The sequence below is a fragment of the Hylobates moloch genome, unplaced genomic scaffold, assembly GCF_009828535.3.
Source record: "Hylobates moloch isolate HMO894 unplaced genomic scaffold, HMol_V3 SCAFFOLD_9, whole genome shotgun sequence".
Lineage (NCBI taxonomy): Eukaryota > Metazoa > Chordata > Mammalia > Primates > Hylobatidae > Hylobates > Hylobates moloch.
This window is the reverse complement of record NW_026652284.1, coordinates 23982643-23999976: the sequence shown is the minus strand read 5'-3', so window position 1 is coordinate 23999976 and position 17334 is coordinate 23982643. Positions and strand designations below refer to the sequence as shown.

The 17334-nt window shown below is 46.7% G+C and overlaps 2 protein-coding genes across 8 annotated transcripts in view; one reads left to right on the top strand and one right to left on the bottom strand.

The window, feature by feature from the left end:
• Positions 1–16820, top strand: part of AUNIP (aurora kinase A and ninein interacting protein) — a 37188-nt gene extending 20368 nt beyond the window's left edge. The window contains exons 2-4 of the mRNA XM_058443977.1: positions 3764–3905; positions 5787–6572; positions 16750–16820. Of these exons, the coding sequence (XP_058299960.1) occupies positions 3764–3905; positions 5787–6572; positions 16750–16820 (999 nt within the window). The remainder of the gene's footprint in view (positions 1–3763; positions 3906–5786; positions 6573–16749) is intronic.
• The window catches only part of MTFR1L (mitochondrial fission regulator 1 like), an 18341-nt gene continuing 16971 nt past the window's right edge, over positions 15965–17334 (bottom strand). For all 7 annotated transcript variants that reach the window (XM_032759376.2, XM_058443974.1, XM_032759378.2 and 4 more), the window contains one exon: positions 15965–16987. In XM_032759376.2, coding sequence (XP_032615267.1) covers positions 16882–16987 — 106 coding nt within the window. In that variant the 3' untranslated portion in view covers positions 15965–16881. The remainder of the gene's footprint in view (positions 16988–17334) is intronic.

Here is a 17334-nt window from a genome sequence, read left to right as displayed (position 1 = left end):
TTCTTTTTTTTTTTTTGAGACGGAGTCTCACTTTGTCGCCCAGGCTGGAGTGCAGTGGCGCAATCTCGGCTCACTGCAAGCTCCGCCTCCTGGGTTCACGCCATTCTCCTGCCTCAGCCTCTCCGAGTAGCTGGGACTACAGGCGCCCGCCACCACGCCCGGCTAATTTTTTGTATTTTTAGTAGAGACAAGGTTTCATCGTGGTCTCGATCTCCTGACCTCGTGATCCGCCCGCCTCGGCCTCCCAAAGTGCTGGGATTACAAGCGTGAGCCACCACGCCCGGTGAAGCCATGGGTCTTCTAAGAGAGCTATAACTGAGACAGTATCACTTCTGACCTCACTCTGACCTACGGAAGGTACATCCTTCGGCTCCTGCCGACTTGGCAAAAAGCTTTATTCCCAGATGTTTTGCTAATTGAGGTCTTAGTGTTTTCTGATAATCTCTAGTTTTCTGTAAAACTTCCTTATAGGACTTAGCATACTTGTAGTAATTTAAATAACTATTTATTAGTCTGTTATTCTCTCTTAAGCTATAAACTTTACTGGAGCAGAAAGTCTATTTTGTTCATCGCTCTTCCCAGTCCTAGCACATATGTACTCAAATATTTGTTGGCATACTAACTGCATTATTTCACATATCTAGGATGTGGCTCCTGTCAAATTTAGGGAGCCATGTGCCAGCTTGGGTATCCTCAAATGTGTTGGGTTGGTCCCAAGAGTGAGCACCTCAAGAGAGCAAGGCAGAAGTGCATGGCATTTTTATGACTTAGTTTTGGAAATCATGTATAGTGTTTGTTACTTCTGTCATACCTTATTGGTCAAAGTAGTCACAAAGTACTTTCCAAGTTCAAGGTGAGGGAATAAGGACTTCATAACACTTGATGGGAAGAGTGTCATAGTCACATAAGAAGAACATGTGAAATGGGAGATCTCGTATTGGCTATCTTTGAAAAAGAATGTTACGGTTGTTTATAATTTTCACCAAATTTGGAAAACTTTTTGGCCCTTATTTCTTCAAACATATTTTCTGTCCCCCTCCACATTGTTTTTTTGAGACTAATTATATGTGTACTTTATATCTCACTGATTAAGACTTTGCTTCTTCCTTTTCAGTTATTTTTTTCTCTCTGCTTCATTTTGTATAGTTTGTGTTACTGTTGTCTTCAGGCTCACTGTTATTTTCTTCTGTAGTCTCCAATCTGTTGTTAAGCTCATCTGTTCAATTTTTTTTATATCTTCTATTTTCTCACCTTATTATGTTCATATTTTCCTTCAAATCCTTGCGCATATTTATTCTAACTATTTTAAGTTAACTGTTAACTTGTCTGCTAATTCTCTTATCTATCACATTTCTGGGTCTGTTTCTATTAACAGATTCACCCCCACCCCAATTACAGTATTTTTTGCTTCACATATCTGGTAATTTTTTATTGCATGCTAGACATTACAAGTGCTACATTAAGTATCTTGATATTATTGTCTTTAAAGAATATTGGCCAGGCATGGTGGTTCACACCTGTAATCCCAACACTTTGGGAAGCCAGGTGGGCAGATCACCTGAGGTCAGGAGTTCGAGACCAGCTTGGCCAACATGGTGAAACCTCATCTCTACTAAAAGTACAAAAATTAGCCAGGCATGGTGGCAGGCACCTGTTGTAATCCCAGCTGCTCAGGAGGCTGAGGTAGGAGAATCGCTTGAACCCAGGAGGCAGAGGTTGCAGTGAGCTGAGATTGTGCCATTGCACTCCAGCCTGGGCAACAAGAGTGAGACTTCGTCTCAAAAAAAAAAAAAGAATATTGAAAATTGTTTTGGCAGGTAGTTTCTTGCTAGTCAGCTTGATACTTTCCAAGCTTGCTTTTAAGCTATGTTAAGGCAAGTGTTTGGAATAGTTTTTGCTCTAGGGCTAGTTTAGCTCTACTACTAAAGGATGATTCTCCTTAGAGCTCTAATGAATGTCCCTGGTATTCAAGGCCGTCCTATCCAGATAGTGGGAACGCAGATGTCCCCCAGCCTGTGTGAGCTCTGGGAATTGTTCAGCTTGCAATTCCAGTTTGCAGTTTCATTGCCTGGCTTTGTGGGGTTTCACCTAATACATGTGTAGGTTAGTATTCAGTAATGGACTAAAGGGATCCCTATGCAGAGGTCTCCCTTCTGGAGGTCTTTCTTTGCACTGCAAATCCCAGCCACCTCAGTTGCCACAAATTCCAATCTCAGTCTACTCAATTCATGAAGAAAGATACATTGTGGTCTGCAAAGCACTTCTGGGCAGAAAGCTGGAATGATCACAGGGCTCACCTTATTTGTTTCCCTTTTCTCAAGGATCACAATTCTTTACTGCCTGTTGTCTGCTGTTTATATCAATTTTTTCATGTATCTTTGATCCAGTTTTCTAATTGTATGTGGTGAAAGAGAAGATTCTGTACCAGTAATACAACATGTTGAAGTATGAATTTTACCGCCAGGATTTCTTTCTTCTTTTAACCACTTAAAGTATAACTTAGTTTCCAAATGTAAAAATGAAGTCAACTTTGAGTTAGAATAAATAACTTGGCTTCAAGATTCAGGCCTACCTCTAACTTGCTGCATGAATATCGGCAAATCTTACTTGTTTTTTGGCAGACACAGCAAAATTGAATTGAATATAATCCTATTCGCCCTATTTCTCAGGCATTCTGTAACAAGCAAATGGAAATAAAAACAAATCACATTAAATAAGGATGAGGTTATATTTATAGTTAGTTGACAACTCACTTTTCAAACCTCTCTTGCCTATCTTCCAGTTCCATTCTCTAAAGAATAAAAGCACCTGAGTTAAAAGTGTACTGAGACTGGTGCTGTTTCACTGCTCCTCCTCTTAATATTAGCCAACTGCTACTGAATGTTTTCTATGTGCCGGGAACTGTGTAAGCCTTTTATGTGAATAAATTTACTAAATTTTCTTTTTTCCTTTTTATTTTTTGAAACAGAGTCTTGCTCTGTCGCCCATGCTGGAGTGCAGTGGCACGATCTCGGCTCACTGCAACCTCCGCCTCCCAGGTTCAAGTGATTCTTCTGCCTCAGCCTTCCAAGTAGCTGGGGCTATAGGCACTTGCCACCACACCTGGCTAATTTTTGTATTTTTAGTAGAGACAGGGTTTCACAGTATTGGCCAGGCTGGTCTTGAACTCCTGACCTTGTGATCCACCCACCTCGGCCTCCCAAAGTGTTGGGATTACAGGCGTGAGCCACCGTGCCTGGCCTTACTAAATTTTCAAAACTGCCACATGGATAGGTACTATTATTGTCATTTGACACCTAAGAATGAGATTAAGCAACTTGGAGAAGGTCACATAGCAAAGTGGCAGTGGCAGAACTAGGACTGCTTCTTGAGCCATGCTCTTAACCACCATTATGTGACTACTTAAAAACTACTGAAAATGCATCAACTGCTGCTGTAGAATCATTAATTATCCTTAAATATAAAAGAGCATCATCTCTGCCATCCTGTTTACAAATCCTGTTTGTTTAGTCAGCCTGACTGATTTCCATGGGGAAGCAGAAAGATTGGGCCATCATTGGAATATGTGATTCCTGAGAAAAACACCGTTAGGATGGCTGGAAAAGGAAGATGATGTCCAGCACCAACTACCTTGAGAATAGGCTATAAGTGGAGTACAGAGGATCTAGTGTGGTTCTCAGAGGGCCACTGGTGTGTACTGAATCTCTACTGTCTGTCTTTTAATATTAATAGGCTCATTATTCTTTTTTCTCTCCTTTCTCAGACACATTTAATCAAACCAGGCACCAAAATGCTAACACTCCTTCCTGGAGAAAGAAAGGCTAATATTTATTTTACTCAAAGAAGAGCTCCATCCACAGGCATTCACCAGAGAAGCATTGCTTCCTTCTTCACCTTGCAGCCAGGTATGGTGACCCATATGGGAATACTTCATTATCCAGAGCAAAAAAAGGAGTGTGTTCATTTGTCCATGTTAGACCATTTATAAGAAATGGTGAAACCAGTGCATTGTGTTAAACTTAGCCTATTAGAAGAGGTTATAAAACATAAGTTGTTGCCTTTTGAAAAGCAATATATGTGTGCTTTTACAAACATACTTTTCTGGTTCTGTTTTGCTCAGCTTAATATTAAATATTTGTATTCGCTGACAGAGCAGTCAGGAAAGGTGTACTTGGGAGTTGGAGGTGCACTGGGGAGTTGCCCTGCCATTAGTTAGGTGGTATATATCTTGGGTTAGCCACAGTGGGTACTCTGTCTAAGGTTAATTGATAATTGATATTTTTGTGTGAAGCTTCTTAAATTAGTGAAAGGTTCAAAGATGCTTTTTCTTAGAAAGCCTCACATAAAGTTGGCTTATGTCTCATCCTTTGGCAGTTCTTTGCTTCCAGGTCCCTGTTCAGGGGAGCAGCCGACTCAGAGCAGGCTGAGCCTTAAACAGCAGGGTTCCTGCCACTTGGAGGGTGTTGGGAAGAGTGCTCTAATGCCGGCTGTGATTCTCAGGATTGCTTTGCCTAAACCTTCAAAATGCCCTCTCCCGCCTCCAAACAAAAACTTACACTCTTTTGCTTTATGTAAGGGCAGATTAAAAAAAAACAAAAAACAAAAACAAACAAAAAAAAACTTTTTCCACTTACAAATTCTGGTGTATTTTATAGTCTATATTGAATTCTAAGGAAAAGTTGAGAATTCTCACAAAACCTAGTTTCTGCAGTATAATTCTTATTGTAGAAGGAAAGAGGAAATCAGTTATTCTGCTTTGTTCTTAGAATTAGATCTTGGGGCCGGGCACGGTGGCTCACACTTGTAATCCCAGCACTTGGGGAGGCCGAGGCGGGCGGATCACGAGGTCAGGAGATCGAGACCACGGTGAAACCCCGTCTCTACTAAAAATACAAAAAAATTAGCCGGGCGTTGTGGCGCGCGCCTGTAGTCCCAGCTACTCGGAGAGGCTGAGGCAGGAGAATGGAGTGAACCCGGTAGGCGGAGCTTGCAGTGAGCCAAGATTGCGCCACTGCACTCCAGCCTGGGCGACAGAGCGAGACTCCGTCTCAAAAAAAAATATATATAATTAGATCTTGGTATAATTTGAGCCAAGTTGGGAATTCCATGTCCTCCATCCTTATCTTAAGGCAGAACAGAATCCACTCTATGCCTGATAAAATTAACAGGCTGGACACTAGTAGTTGTTTCACTATTCTACCTACTGATTGACTTAGCATCCTAATTGTGTCTTCACTCCCTTTCCAATGAAATGCCTGGGGAGTGGAGGACCCACGTTTTTCACACTGTCACCAGAAGGTTTCTCAGAGTTGGATGGTTAATGTCATCTTTAAGACCTTACGAAACTAGTATGTGTTTAGCTTGTTTCTTTAAGGATAATGTCCAGGAATGTATATTTGGCCAGGATCACCATTTAGTAAAAACCATGTTAAATAAAAAACAAAAACAAAAGCAAAACTGATGTGCCCTATGTTAAACCTACAAATGAAAACTCAGCTGGTAAAGTAGGCTATGGTCTGATCGTATGCGATGTTTGACTTTATAGGTAGGTGATGGGAAATATCTATGTATTTGAGTAGGGAATATAAGATCTGATGTTTTAGAGTTTATTCATGATAGACTGGCAAGACTGAAAACAGGAAGATTGGCTACAAAGTTATGTGACGAGTCTAAGACTCCTGCACTAGGTAGTAATAGTAGCTGATACTGATTTCAGAAAAAGCCAACTGAATCCTGCTTAGGGCAGTTTTTCTGCAGAATAATATTTGTTCATTCCTGTTTATTAGGAAAGACAAATGGCAGTGACCAGAAGAGTGTTTCATCTCATACAGAAAGTCAGATCAACAAAGAGTCCAAGAAAAATGCGACCCAGCTAGCACACAATTGCATGGCATCTCCTTTAGCCACTTCAACCACTGCAGACATCCAGGAAGCTGGACTCTCTCCTCAGTTCCTCCAGACTTCTGGCCACCACAGAATGAAAACCCCATTTTCAACTGAGCTATCTGATACTCTAGACTGTGCTGGAGAGAGTAATACCCCACTGGCTTTTTCCTTCACCGAGGACTTGGAAAGTTCTTGTTTGCTAGACCAAAAGGAAGAAAAAGGGGATTCTGCCAGGAAATGGGAATGGCTTCATGGGTCTAAGAAGAACTATCAGAGTATGGAGAAACACACCAAACTACCTGGAGACAAATGCTGTCAGCCCTTAGACAAGACTAAATTGGAAAGAAAGGTGTCTGCCAAAGAAAACAGGCAGGCCCCTGTCCTCCTTCAAACATACAGGGAATCCTGGAATGGAGAAAACATAGAATCAGTAAAACAAAGCCCTAGTCCATTTTCTGTGTTTTCCTGGGACAATGAAAAGAATGACAAGGACTCCTGGAGTCAACTTTTCACTGAAGATTCTCAAGGCCAGCAGGTCATTGCCCACAACACCAGAGCTCCTTTTCAAGATGTAACCAATAACTGGAGTTGGGACTTAGGGCCGTTTCCTAACAGTCCTTGGGAGTGCCAGGATGGGCCAACTCAAAATCTGAAGGCTGATTTGCTCTTTACCCAGGACTCTGAAGGTAATCAAGTTATCAGGCACCAATTCTAAATGTTTGAAGCTTTGTTTCTAAAAGTACCTTGAAATGACAGAGACGTAGGAAAATATAGTTGTGGGTGGAGAGAGGAGCGAGTTTGTTTAGGTGGGAAGGTGGCATGGGATGAAGTTGTCATTACTGAGCATCTCCTCTGTGTAAATAAAGGGCAGTACCACTGTTAAGACAGTGGGACTGGCATCATGGCTTTCCCTCAGGAAGATGGTGGCTGGTAAATTCCCTGAACAAGTCTATGATGAACACTGAGGCAGCACGGTGGGTATTTATCTCTATGAAAGCGCCTTTTACTCAGCCTGCACAGAGCCATCTCTTTGCCCTTCCAGATGTCTGACTGGGACTTTGCTTATGGATGTGTTTTTTGTTTGTTTTTTTTGTTTTTGTTTTTTTTTGGTTTTTTTTTTTGAGATGGAGTCTTGCTCTGTTGCCAGGCTGGAATGCAGTGGTGCGATCTCGGCTCACTGCACCCTCTGTCTCCCGGATTCAAGCGATTCTCCTGCCTCAACCTCCCGAATAGCAGGGACTACAGGCACGCGCCACCACGCCCAGCTAATTTTTTTTGGTATTTTTAGTAGAGACGAGGTTTCACCACGTTAGCCAGGATGGTCTCCATCTCCTGACCTCGTGATCCGCCTGCCTTGGCCTCCCAAAGTGCTGGGATTACAGGCGTAAGCCACTGCACCCAGCCAGATGTGTGAGCTTTTAATCTCTGGCTGATCTTAACCCACTTCAGCCTAAGCTTGGGATGATTACTCTTGACCCTTTTTTTTTTAGTGATTAGCAAATCTCCCCACAACCCAGTGTGGGGAGAAGAGAAGTAGAATGGTGCTAGTTTCTATTTTATTTTTGTGGTAACTGTACAGCACTTTAAAGTTATATAATCTATGTTTAAATATCTCCCTTAAAAAGCCTGAGCTATATAACAATCTGGATGTGACTGTGTTACCCTTTTCCCACAAGATAGGAAGGAATCCCCTTTGTAAAACTATGAATCCAAATAAATGTTTACAAAGTGGCTTTTGTGATAATTGGTAATTAAACCATTACCAATTTTATTTTTGAAAGTGCAACACTGTAATAGTATATGCTGTCATTGCCCTGACTCTGATCTGAACCAGAGTCTAGTTTGACCTGTCTTCTACCCAAGGCATTATCCTTTGTTGTTGATGTGGTATCTGAGAGGCTTAAACAACCTCTAGGGGACAAACTTGCAAGGTTATAAGATAGAACTGCTTCTTTTTTTTTTTTTTAATTAAATTTTATTTTTTTGAGACACAGTCTTGCTCTGTTGCCCAGGCTGGAGTGCGGTGGCATGAACACGGTTCACTGCAGCCTGGACCTCCTGGGCGCAAGTGATTCTCCCACCTCAGCCTCCCGAGTAGCTGGACTATAGGCACATGCCACCATGCCCAGCTAATTTTAAAAATATTTTGTAGAGATGAGGTCTTGCTTTGTTGCCCAGGCTGATCTTGAACTCCCAAAGTGCTGTGATTAGAGGTGTGAGCCACTGTGCCTGGCCTAATTTAAATGTTAAATTCTACTTTTATCTTGTATGTCATCTCTCCAGTCATTTTCCTGGAAGACCTGCTTTTAAGAATGTATGGGGCTTAGTGCGGTGGCTCATGTCTGTAATCTCAATGCTCTGGGAGGCTGAGGTGGGAGGTTTGCTTGAGACCAGGAGTTCAAGACCAGCCTGGGCAACATAGCAAGACCCTATCTCTACAAAAAAATTTAAAAATTTCCTGGGTGTGGTTGAAAGGGGCCGGGAGGAGACCAAACTACACCGGTCGTGGTCAAGAGATCTTTATTGGAGGTATTGAGCAGCACCACGCAAGGAGAAGGAAGAGGAGAGAGAGAGGGCTGCTGGTGTGCTGGGTTTTATATCCCTTGGGCCTACGTGGATTGGGCTAGGGGCAGGCCCAAGGGAAGGCGGGAGATGCTTCTTTCTGATTGGCCCTCCTTTGGCGGGTTCAGACAGTGCCCGGTCAAGGAGGGGAGAAGAACCCAGAACCGGCCCCATCTTAAGGTACGGCGCCTTTTTTTTGAGACGGAGTCTCGCTTTTTCACCCAGGCTGTAGTGCAGTGGCTCAATCTCTCCCGGGTTCACGCCATTCTCCTGCCTCAGCCTCTCCAAGTAGCTGGGACTACAGGCGCCCGCCACCACGCCTGGCTAATTTTTTTGTATTTTTTAGTAGAGACGGGGTTTCACCGTGGTCTCGATCTCCTGACCTCGTGATCCGCCCGCCTCGGCCTCCCAAAGTGCTGGGATTACAAGCGTGAGCCACCGCGCCCAGCCTTTTGTTTTCTTAAATGGGGGAAAATGGGCGTCGTGGTTCATCTGGCGGCTTCCTGCTGAGTGGGGGCGCTGTGGGGAGGGGGCACAGGGAGAACTGTCAGGGTTGTGCATGGGGTACAGTATGAGTATGAGGCCAAGCAGTAGGGTGCTATACATGAAGACTTTGTTAGACGTGAAGTCCGTGAATGTTCCTTGTAGGTATAGATCCTCCAGTGCCGTGAGCCAGTTGAGGGGCAGGGATGGGTTGGCGATGAGCCAGCTGTCTGAGCGAAGGGTGTTTAAGAATTGGTAGAATCGGCTTGCTGTAGCCATCTGGGGTACTGGGGTAGAGTTTGGTCTGCCTGAAAAGAAAAGAAGATGGTAGTTAATTTAGGGTGCGAGGGCAGGCCTACCCCCTCCCCCGCCCAATCCTGGGTATCTGTTGCCGGTCGTTGGCTGTTTAAGAGGTCAGCAGGGTGTGAGACTGTCTCTGGAGTCTGCCGTGTCTTCACAAGTTGCTAGGAGCTGGTAGTTTCTGAGGAAAAGCTGGTTAAAGGTTTGGTTAGAGATGGATACTCAGTTTTGAGGGAACGGGAAATAGTTATGGTTTGAGTTGGATATGCCCAGGCATTGCTGGGATATATGCCTCCTGTAACTGAATGGCCCCAGACCGGGTCGGCGGGGTTGTCGATATGTATGGCTCGGGAGGAGGCGTTGTTTTTAGTAGTATAATATAGGAAGGGGGTGTGTTTGTTGATGTGGGAGCCAGACGGCGAAGTGGAACATGTGGAAGAGAGGGTCCCAGCCGTTTTCTATCATAGTGAGCCTGGGAAGGGGAAGATCCACCGTGGGGCTGATATAGTTGGTGTGTGTCCTCTTGTGAATGTTGTATGACTCTTTAACTGTGAAGAGATAATAGGGCTGGGAAGAGGGCCTGCCGGCGGAGGAAAGTGTAAAGATGTGAGAGGCGGAAAGCCAGAGAAGAGGACTTAGGAGATGCATGAGAGCGGGGCGTAAGCAGTTTGGTTCTTCGTGTGGTCCGGGTTGGTAGCCGGTTTCAACCTGGAAATGTGAAGCCAAGGAGTTAGACGTCCTGGTGATTCTTGGAGTCTAGCGGCCGTGGGAGTGCAGAGTATAATTTGGAGAGGCCCTTTCCACTTAGGGACTAGGGAGACAGATGTAGTAGGGCTGGGTGGAGAGTAAAACACCCACTCCCCTGGTTTAAGGGGAAAGGACTGGTGACTGCGGGTAGTTATCAGGCAACAGGCACTCCTGTCACTTCCACAGCTCACACCGGATGAAGGACAGGAGGGGATAGCTAATGTGTTGTGGGGCTGTCCAAGAGGTGGGACTGATACCTGGTGGGAGTGCAGGTCGGCCATACATGATCTCAAAGGGAAACAGAAGGGTGGGCTTTTTTGGGAGCACTCGGAATTTGAACAGGGCTGTAGGTAGTAATTTTACCCAATCTAGGTGTAATTCTAGGGTGAGTTTGGTTAGGGTTTCTTTAAGGGTACGGTTAGTCTGCTTGACTTTTCCGCAGGATTGAGGGTGGTAGGGGATGTGGAAGTGCCAAGGAACGTTGAGGGCAGTTGCTATGTTTTGAGAGATTTGGGAGGTGAACTTGGGGCCATTGTCAGTTTGGAGGGAAGAGGGGATTCCGAACCGCAGGATAATTTCAGTTAGTAGGATGGAAGCAACTGTACTTGCCCTCTTGTTGGTAGTTGGGAAGGCTTCAACCTATCTGGAAAAGGTGTCAACTAGGACTAGAAGGTAGTTGAGTTTCTTGACTGAGGGCATATGAGTGAAGTCAAGTTGCCAATCGCTCCCTGGGGTGTGACCCCCTAGCCTGGTGAGTTGGGAAAGGCCCTGGCCTAAAAGGGGTTTGTGGATTTGTACGCTGACAGATGGCACATGTGGCTGTGAGTTGCTGGAGAAAGTGTAGGTCAGAGGAGCTTAGAGCGAAGAAGGAACTGAGGAACGTTTTTAGTGCTTGAGGGCTGGTATGGAAGATGGAGTGGAGGTACGTCAAAAGAGCGTTCTTGATGGATCGGATGGTTGTATGGGCAGTGGTTGGGGGGGCTGTGAGGAGTTTGGTGACTCTTTAGCAGCAAGCATTATAGTGAGAGGCAGAGTTGACAGTGCCGCTTGTCTGGCCTCTTGGTCTGCCTTGTTATTGCCCTGCGCTATTGGAGAGGAGTTAAGTTGATGGGACTTGCAGTGAGTGACCCCAATCCTGGTGGGAAGTAAAGAGGCTTGGAGGAGGTGGGTAATGAGAGTAGCTTTGGTGATGGAAGTCCCCTTTGTTGTCAGTAGTCCCCTTTCCTTCCAGATGGCTGAGTGAGAAAGGAGGATGTGGAAGACATATTTGGAGTCTGTGTAAAGTGTAAGTGAAGTGTCTGCTGCTAGCTCGAAAGCCCGGGTGGCTGCTATGAGTTCTGCCTGTTGATTTGTGGTATTAGGCGGTAGGGATTTTGCTTCTATGGTTTGGGTTAGGGAGACTATGGCATAGCCTGCGAGGCGCTGTCCTTGTAATAGAGCTGCCATCTGTAAACCACGTATGGTCAGGGCAATCTAAGGGTCCTTCAGTGATGTGGGTCGGACAGGGCAGGAGGAATTCCAGGATCTCAATGAGGGGGATGATGAGCGATTGACAAGAGAGTAGTGGGGTTGAGAGGAGTGCACGATTGAAAGGAGATTGTGGGGTCGTGTAGAAATGAGACTAGGAGTGACAGTATGTGGCAGGGGGGAAGGGTCTGCAGGCTCTTATATGTGAGGAGGTCTTTAAGTTGATGGGGAGAGGTGATGGCAATGTTTGCCCCAAAAGTGAGTTTTTTTTATTCCAGTAGTAAGAGGTAAGATGCTGCTAAGGCCCGGAGGCAGGGAGCCCATCCCTGCACAGTAGGGTCTAGTTGTTTGGATAAGTATGCTGTTGCAGCAAACGTGGGTCCCTGCATTTGTCCCAGGACTCCTAGAGCTAGGCCATGGTGTTCATGAACATAGAGGATGAAAGGTTTTTGAAGGTTTGGCAGGTGTAGGGCCAGAGCCTTTGGTAGGGCTCGTTGGAGTGTGTGAAAGGGTTGTTGGATGGTGGTGTCTAGGGACTCAGATGGGGCTCCTCGGGAGAGCTCATAAAGTGGTCTCACTAGGAGGGAGTAATTGGGAATCCATGTTCTGAAATAACCTGCAAGCCCTAAGAACGAAAGAAGTTCTTGTTTGGTTTTGGGGAGGGGAGGCTTTGGATAAAGCACTTTCGGTCTAAGGTGATGGCCTTTGAGTTGTGGGAGAGGAGGACTCCTAAATAGGTAACCTGTGTTGAGGAGAGTTGGACCTTAAGGGGGGACACTCAGTACCCTTTATCCGCAAGGAAGTTGAGAAGGGAAGCGGTGTCGGTTTGGGAGACAGCCAGAGAAGGGCTGCACAGGAGAAGATCATCTACATATTGTAAAAGGGTGGACTGGGGAAGGCTGAGCTGTTTTAGATTTGAGGCGAGGGTTTGACCAAAGATATGGGGGCTGTCTCGAAACCCCTGAGGGAGGACTGTCCACGTTAGTTGCTGTGATTGTTGAGTATCCGGGTCTGTCCAAGTGAAGGCAAAGAGGTCTTGCGATTGAGGGGAAAGGGGAATGGTGAAAAAGGCGTCTTTAAGGTCTACAACCGAAAAGTGAGTAGCGTCAGGTGGAATAGAGGAGAGTGTAGGGGTTAGGGACTAAAGGACGGATCGGCTTTATGGCCTCATTAATAAGTCTCAGGTCTTGGACAAGACGGAACTTGCCATTAGGTTTCTTTACAGCTAGAATGGGGGTATTAAATGGAGAGTGAGTTGGCCTGAGGAATCCCTTCCTTAAAAGGTCTGAGATTATGGGTTGTACTCCTCGTAGGCTTGAGGCAGGAAGAGGGTATTGAGGCTGGCAGGGGAAGTGGTTGGGGTTTTTGAGGAGGATTTGTATGGGAGTACATTGTGCCAATGAGGGGGTGGTGGTATCCCAAACTGAGGGGTTGACGCATAGTGGGAGTGGAGGCGGAACGGGAGCAGAAGTCTGGTCGATGGAACTAGCTGCCAGAGCAATGAGGGATGTGGAGTTTGAGGAGGTTATAGGGTGGAAGGTGATTGAGGTTTTGAACTTGGAGAGGATGTCCCTTCCCAATAAAGGGAGGGAGCATTGAGGCATGACAAGGAACCTGTGAGAAAAAATGTGGCCTGAGCGGGAGCAAGATAAGGGAGGAGTGGCTCTGGGGCGAATGGTTTGACCTCCAACCCCGACTATAGGAGATCCAAAAAGGGAAGTGGCACCCCAAAACTCTCGCAAGACCAAGAAAGTAGCCCCGGTATCAAGGAGGAAGATGACGGGACGCCCATCCACCGTTAGAGAGACCCTGGGCTCCTGTGAAGTGATGATCTGAGTCGGGAAAGGAGTCCCAATGCCCCGTCAGTCTTCAATGGCCAGTCCTAGAAGATCAGGGTTTGGGCTGAGGGTGGACCCGGCCCCCCTTCGGGGACCGGGGCAATCCACGGCCCAATGGCCAGGTTGGTGGCATTTTGGACAGGGCCGGCTGGGGGGCCTGGGATTTGGGCACTCTCGGACCCAATGTCCTTCCTTACCACATTTAAAACAGGGCCCAGGTGGCTGACGTTGAGGGTGGGCGGAGGGCGATTTACGGCCGTGTGACCCTGTGGCGGACCGAGGGGAGGCTTGGAGAGCTTGGGCCAACATTTGGTACTTTTGCCTCCTGGCCTTCTCATCTCGGTTGTGATAAACCTTGAATGCCGTTGCCAAGATCTTGGTCTGTGGAGTGAAGGGGCCTCTGTCTAACTTTTTAAGTTTGGCCCTGATGTCAGGAAAGCTCTGTGCAAAAAAATGAGACACGAGGAGCTGCCTGCCATCAGGGGCCTCTGGGTCTATGTTGGTGTATTGTTGGAGTGCCCGTGTAAGGCAGTCAAGGAAGGCAGACGGGTTTTCATGTTTTTCTTGTACTATTTCATGGAGTTTTTCAAAATTAACAGCCTTTTGGGCTGCCTTGCACAGTCCAGTTATTAGGCAGATGGCGAAGTGGTCTCTGGCGGCAATGCCGTTTGGGGTGTTATAGTCCCAATTAGGCTCTTGTTCGGGGACTGCCTGTGCACCTAGTGGTAGGGCGGGGGTTGTCTGATGGACCTCATCTGCATAGGTGCGGGCCTGCTCCCAGACCTGCCAGGGCTCTTCAGGGAGAAGGGTGTTAGAGAGGATCATGTAGATATCGTGGAAAGTGAGACTATAAGCTTGTAGGAGATATTGAAACTCTTTGATGTAGGAGGTGGAGTTAGAGGTATAAGAGCCTAAGCGTTTTTCAGTTAGACAAATCGGCCATAGAGAAAGGAACATGGACACGGACAATGCCCTCCGCCCCTGCAACCTCCCTGAGGGGGGCAAGGACGGGAAGGTGTGACCTGGAACGGGTAGTGGGAGGGCTAAAAGATGGGGAGGAAGAGGTTGAGGGCGAAGGCAATGGGGGGGAGGTACCAGAAGAGGGGGCAGGGGTGTGGGGTGGTTGGGCAGCTACCGGTTGAGCGGCGACCGGAAGATAAGGTGGAGGGTGGTGGTATGGAGGGGGCGGGGGGTTCGTCGGCCGGATCAAAGTTGGGAGCGGAAGGAGAGGTTGGTAGCTTGAGAGCAGCGATAAGGTGTTGCGGCTTGCAAGGGAGGCAGAGGTTGGGTTTGTCCCGTAGAAGAAAGAAGTCATGAACGTAGGGGATCTCTGCCCATTTTCCTGTTCGCTCACAATAGTTGTAGAGATCCCGGAGAAGGTTGGGATCAAAGGACCCGTAAGTGGGCCATCTGTTTTGGTTGTCTAGGGGTTAGGTGGGCCAGTTTTGAATGCACAATTTAGAGGTGTGTAGGTTTGAGATCAGCAGCCAAACCAAGGGCTGATAAGTTATTTAAAAGGCATTGTAAGGGAGAGTCGGCCGGCAGGGATGCAGAGGCTCCCATTATGAGAAGAGGGGGTTTACGGAAATATATGGCAAAGGGTTGGGAAGGGCGTCCCCTACCAGCCGATGACCATGCTGTGAGTCAGACCCTTCGAGTCGGTCGTCACCAAAACAGAAGGACTGAGGGCCTCTAGGAGGCCGAGGGCCGTGGGCCACCTGGTACCAGGATTTTCAGAGCGAGAAAGGGGAAGGGGCCCAGGCCTGGCGAGTGAGGAAGGAAAAGGAGGGAACCCTGCTCCCTGGAGGCCGAGTCTAAAATAGGATTTACGGCAGCCGTGTGGGCGGCCGAGGCAGGAGCCAGTTGACTGGTGTCGGACACCGGAAGGGGAGACTTACTGAGATGAGGCCGGTGTTGGGTGTAGAGGTCTGCGAACAGGAAAATGAGCGAAGACCGGCCGGGGTCTGGACTGAGCCCGAAAGGGATCGGGGTCCCACTGAGGGGGGTGGGGAGTCCCGATCCGAGTCACGGCACCAATGAAAGGCGCCGGGCGGAGACCAAACTACACCAGTAGTGGTCAAGAGATCTTTATTGGAGGTATCGAGTGGCACCACGCAAGGAGAAGGAAGAGGAGAGAGAGAGGGCTGCTGGTGTGCTGGGTTTTATATCCCTTGGGCCTACGTGGATTGGGCTAGGGGCGGGCCCAAGGGAAGGCAGGAGATGCTTCTTTCTGATTGGCCCTCTTTTGGCGGGTTCAGACAGTGCCCGGTCAAGGAGGGGAGAAGAACCCGGAACCGGCCCCATCTTAAGGTACGGCGCCATTTTAAGGTACCCCATGTTACCTAACAGTGGTGGTACGTACCTGTAGTCCCAGCTACTCAGGAGGCTAAGGTGGGAGGGTCGCTTGAGCTGAGGAGTTTGGAGGCTGCAGTTAGCTAATGATCCCTGTACTCCCGCCTAGGCATGACAGAGCTAGATACTGTTTCTAAAAAAAGAAAAAGAGTATAGGGCAAAATCTCTACAGAAAGGCGGAAGAAACCCCCTAGAAGGGCAGGACCTTATAAGGAAAGAGGAGAAGCCAGTAGCCTGTTTAAGTTCATACACCTTAAAATTAACAATAATCCTATGCCCCTGAAGGATACTGGGTAATCACAACTCAAGAGATGGACACAGCAAATGCATTCTCTCTCCAAGTCCTTCCTTTAATGTCAGGTAGTGCTTCAACCCAAATACAAGCAGTATACATACCATAGAGAAAGGGACCTGAGGGCATTTGAGTCATGCATGGTGTGGTAGATACAAACCTTGGCCCAACCCAAAGGAGCAGTCAAGGGCCTGGAAGAAAGATGGTATGCTCTTTCCCCCTCCTCCTTTCTCTTTCCTACTGGGCTTAAAGTCCGTGGAAGAGAAAGTTTTTAATCAGCGGAACTGATAAGGCCTCAGGGCCGTGGAGGGTAGATTTGGTTGTTCAGTAATATAAAATGTGTTTAAGAAAAAAAACAGCTCAGCTTCCCAGCAGTAGCCCATGTGTTGGCTGGTTCAGCAGCCTGACCTCTATATCTAGACAAGGAAGTGAGGAGGGTGATTGCTGGGCATTGGTGTAGGTTTATGACGGAGCAGCATAAGATTTTCCGTGCCCTGTGAACATGTATACAAACATTTATAGCCCCTTCCCCTCAGCCCTGCTCTGCTGCAAGAAAGCTGCTGAGAGTGAGTGACAGCTGGGCACAAAGTGTCTTGTGAGACCAGTTATAGGGTCTAATGCAGTGAAGTCAGTCAGTCATTTAGGACCTATTTTCACACAGGGGCAAGGAAAAACCAGAAACAACTTCTCTCTTACCCTTTAAACTAAGATACTTCATTCTACACGATTACCTGAAACAAATGTCTCAGGTCAAATCACAAGCCTTAGCTTCTGCTAGGGTTTGAAGTCTGGGAAACATATAATCCAGCTCTTCTCTTTCAGTCCAAGCTCTAGCTTGTCAGCAAGACTGTTGCAGAAGATCTATCCTTAAGAGGCAGAAACATCTGCGGTGAGGAAGGCAGCTATTGAAGGTATTCCAGGAGCATGAGACTGAGTTTGCAGAGCTGAGGGTTGTCAGTTTCCTTTTCTACTGATATCTTCTTCCTTTAGAGCAAACTTCCTCCGTAGGACCTCAGAGATAAGCACAGCAGGGTCTTCCTCCTTCAATAAACTCCGGTTCCTAGAGACACAATAATAGCTTGAGTACTTAGTGCTGTATATCTTTGAATACATTATCTCAATGAATCCTCACAACAAGTTATCTGATACATCATATAAGAGGGTCCTAGATACCTGGAAAATAGTTGCTTGAAATCCTAGTGAACTTATATATTCATCATGAAGGTGTTTTACTGGTGATTAAGCTAAATATAAGAGCCAAGACTGACTATTCAACTGTTGTGGGAAGTCAGGGACCCCAAACGGAGGGACCGGCTGAAGCCATGGCAGAAGAACGTGGATTGTGAAGATTTTATGGACATTTATTAGTTCTTCAAATTAATACTTTTGTAATTTTTTTTTTTTTTT